The sequence below is a fragment of the Eimeria necatrix genome, genomic scaffold, assembly GCF_000499385.1.
Source record: "Eimeria necatrix Houghton genomic scaffold, Enh_scaff49, whole genome shotgun sequence".
In the NCBI taxonomy this organism is placed as follows: domain Eukaryota; phylum Apicomplexa; class Conoidasida; order Eucoccidiorida; family Eimeriidae; genus Eimeria; species Eimeria necatrix.
Genome location: NW_013651666.1, coordinates 90808 through 94226, shown reverse-complemented (window position 1 = coordinate 94226; position 3419 = coordinate 90808). Strand labels below are relative to the sequence as shown.

The 3419-nt window shown below is 52.1% G+C and overlaps 2 protein-coding genes across 2 annotated transcripts in view; one reads left to right on the top strand and one right to left on the bottom strand.

The window, feature by feature from the left end:
* Nucleotides 1–714: 714 nt before the first annotated feature.
* On the top strand, nt 715–1853 carry ENH_00058520 (hypothetical protein, conserved; the record flags this gene model as incomplete). Its single annotated transcript, XM_013577042.1, has 2 exons — nt 715–1239; nt 1404–1853. 2 exons carry the CDS (start codon nt 715–717, stop codon nt 1851–1853), a joined length of 975 nt encoding a protein of 324 aa, XP_013432496.1.
* Nucleotides 1854–2721: 868 nt separating this feature from the next.
* The window catches only part of ENH_00058510 (proteasome PCI domain-containing protein, putative), a gene marked incomplete at both ends in the record, with an annotated part of 4397 nt that continues 3699 nt past the window's right edge, over nt 2722–3419 (bottom strand). Inside the window, 2 exons of the mRNA XM_013577041.1 lie at nt 2722–2856; nt 3067–3269. Coding sequence (XP_013432495.1) covers nt 2722–2856; nt 3067–3269 — 338 coding nt within the window. The remainder of the gene's footprint in view (nt 2857–3066; nt 3270–3419) is intronic.

Sequence of the window (3419 nt, the reverse complement as noted above, 5' to 3'; positions counted from 1 at the left end):
TTCAGAATGTAAGGTTCTACGAGGAGCAGTGCCCGCAGTCCAGAGATAGTATTGATACTGTTGCGAAAAAAAACTAGGGATTAGTTATCATGCAGAACATTTGCAAAAATGCCAAAAGGAGCCCACGGCCCTTTCTACAGTGGGCTTAGTTAAACTACCACTCAAATTTCCGCAAAACCAAACTGCCCATCGTCTGTGGCGCGAAGGCCTTTTCGCATCGGGGGATCCACTTTAAAGTATACAGAGCATCTTTCAGGTGCACAAACAACCCTCTGTAACCTGCTTCTTCAACTAGCTGACTTCTTTACAAAAAGAAGTCTTGGGAAAACCCACATAGCTGAGTGACGCACATACGCAGGGACTCCTGCTGCTGCAGTAGGTACACACAACCCCTGTCAGCTATCTGTCGATCTGCAAAAGCCAAATGAGATTTCCCAAAAGAACAAAGGGCTGTCGACCTAATGCTGAAGTTTGTCCCGACCTCATGCATGCAGTCCCACGCAACGCCATCCAATATACCGTTGCGCCATGAGCATCGCCAGGAGGATGCGTTCGCGTCTAATGACCGTTGTAGATGAAATCATTCATACACCGTGACTTTGTGCATTGTTATTCCTGCTATATCGCATCCGAGGCTCACTATAGGTTCGCTCATGCTGGATAGAGTCGGCGCGTCATCGTAGGACTGACGGAAAGCTTCAAGCCTCACTGGCCATGGTGCTCCCTCTTTGCGCTCTTAGACAGAGGAGCGTGCAAGGGTTGAAGGGTCGTCGAAACACACATGCCCTTTGGACACCATCGCGGGAGCAACTCTACCGTACAGCATTGAATGCCGTGGCTTCGTCGTATTTGGAACAGCGACAAACATTAAATGAAGGTCCTTCCATCTGCACGGTACCGTGCAACAGCTTCCACTGTCATGCGGCGGTTCCCCGTCGCCATTTTGCGGCGGCAGCAGCAGTAGCAGCAGTTGAAGCACCGACTACAACAACCTACAAGTTCAAGTCTGCGGCGCACCGCGATATGGTGGTTCTCTCAACCCGCCTGCACCTTCAGGATTTGTTGTTGCAGCGATTTGGTCGCCTAAGAACGGCGGAGTGCTGTGTGCTGCGCAAAGCCTCAGGCACTCCTCGACTTCTACTGCTGTGGGCTGAGCTTCTGGTGGAGCAGGATCCAGCACGGCCACCCGCAAGTGCTTACGTTGTCCCGCCAGAACTGTATCAATTGCCAGAGGTCAAAGTACGCCAGCCTCCATAGTGGAGGAAACGCAAGCAGCATCGATAGCAGCAGCAGTAACCTGTGAACTACCGGTGTCCATAGCAGTGTAAGCCTTGGTGTCTGCGATAGTGTATGAAACATTGTTGTGACATAGCTGCAGTTCCGTGGTTCGTTCGGTGGTTCAGGATCTTCTGCGCGAGGATGGGGAACTTCGTTGGCTGATGCAGCGAATAGATCCGAAGGGAAAAGGAGGGATGTGTGACTCATCAAAGGACGGCGTGCCAGTTCCTCATTTTCCTTCTGTGCTGCAACAAGATGTGCCGCGGTTCCCTTACGAGCCGCAGCAGTTGGAGTTTCTGAGGGATACTTATGGTTTGCTTAAGTGGCCTTTCAAACCACTAAGAGGCGCAGCCGCTGCTGCTGTTGCTGCAGCTACTACCGGAAGTGGTCCGATCCAGCCAATCACCGAAGCTGAACCTACCGTCGAGGGAACAAGCGCAGCTGTTGCCGCAGCCGCTGCAGCAGTAGATCGGGGCGACGTGAAGCGTGCGAACAACCAAGTGCTCACGCAGTGCAGCACCGATGCAATTTACGCACCGGACGAGACGGAAACAGGAGCCTACGTTTGGCATTAAACCGGAAGCGTGATGCCACTTCAGATGCCGTTGTTACTCCTGACGTCTTGAGAAAACTTTGCACGTGCCGTAGACTGGGCAAATGTTCGGGACTTCGCCGCTACTGCTGCACCCCCACTCCCCCCCGAAAACTGTCACTTTTTTTCGTTTCAAGTCATGACCTGTTCTGTATACAATGTTTTCGTGAGACTCATTTAATTTGTAGCCAATCTCTCTTACCGATGTCTCGCTGATAGAAGCTTTCAGCGTGAAGTAGCAGCAGCGTCTTTCGTCGTAGCTGGCCACAGCGAGAAGCTGAGGCTGAAATTCGGTGCATTCCCACCCCCCTTGTGTGGTCCGCGTCCGTGTAGTACTCCTGTTCCAAGCCAACTTTCATTCCGACCCTCTGGCCCTTCCCTCCAGTTGTGGACAAGAGGGTAAGTGGGCGGTGACAAGCATTCTACTTCCGCAGGTTGCAGCGTGCTGGTGTACACTCAAATACAAGTCCACACACTTATCTATCCTACGTAAACAGCATCGGACGGTTGTTCTATCATTCTTGGAGATGCTTCAATGTTTGTGCCGGCGTGATGAGCCCCAGATAAACCACAGACTCAGGCTACTAGTGCTGTCTATATCTTTCCCTTTAAGCGCTTCTATCTTTCCCCCTGACTCAATCCACTTCCTGTCCTGCTAACCTACAGGACGTTTCGAATTAATTATCGAAGTAATTATCAGCCGGCGCAAGGACCCGAACTCCGCATGCACTAAACTTTTAAAGACAACCAAGTTACATCCCAGCTGCGTCGACCGCGCAAGCACGATGGCCACTTTTCGGTCTGTTGCAGCTTTGATGGTGTCGCAGCATCCGCCGCTGCGGCCCCAGCTGTTAACTAGAACGGGAGCGACGGCTGCCGTTGCTGAAACTGCTATTTTCGGGGTGGTCATCCCCCAGGCTTCCTCCGGCGAACAAATTCAAATACTTAATCCTGAAGACAAACAAAAGAAGCCGGAAAACATAGGGCTACACGGCGACGCATGGAGGCCCTCGTGTGCAATCGCTACGTTTCAACATCATTGTCTGACTCCTTATCATGTCTCTCCAACGAACGTCTCTCGCTGCATTTTTAGCTGCCACAGCGATGTGGCAATTATGTCATGCATCAATGGATGCACTAAACATGCATAAGCAGTGGTTTCGGGCCCCTCGTGTTGTGGTCAGTCGTCGACTTACCATGAATGCAGATCCCGTGAGTGGGGAGATCTTGCGCGTCTCCAGACCGCCTTGAGAAGCCCCTCTGAAAGCCCCTCTGCCGCCTCTAAAATTGAAGCCCGATGTTACAACGCTGGACGTCTTCTGACCTCTGTAGAATCCGTCGCGCCCCTGCTCGCCTCCTCGTACCCACCCTCTGCCCCTACCTCTGCCACGCCCACTGCCTGAAAGGCGCATACAATGCAACGCACAAGCTGCAGCGCTTCATGCTGTCATTTTCCGTAATTATCCCCAATATGAGCGCTTTCAACACAACACACACACACACACACACACACACACACACACACACACACACACACACACACACACAC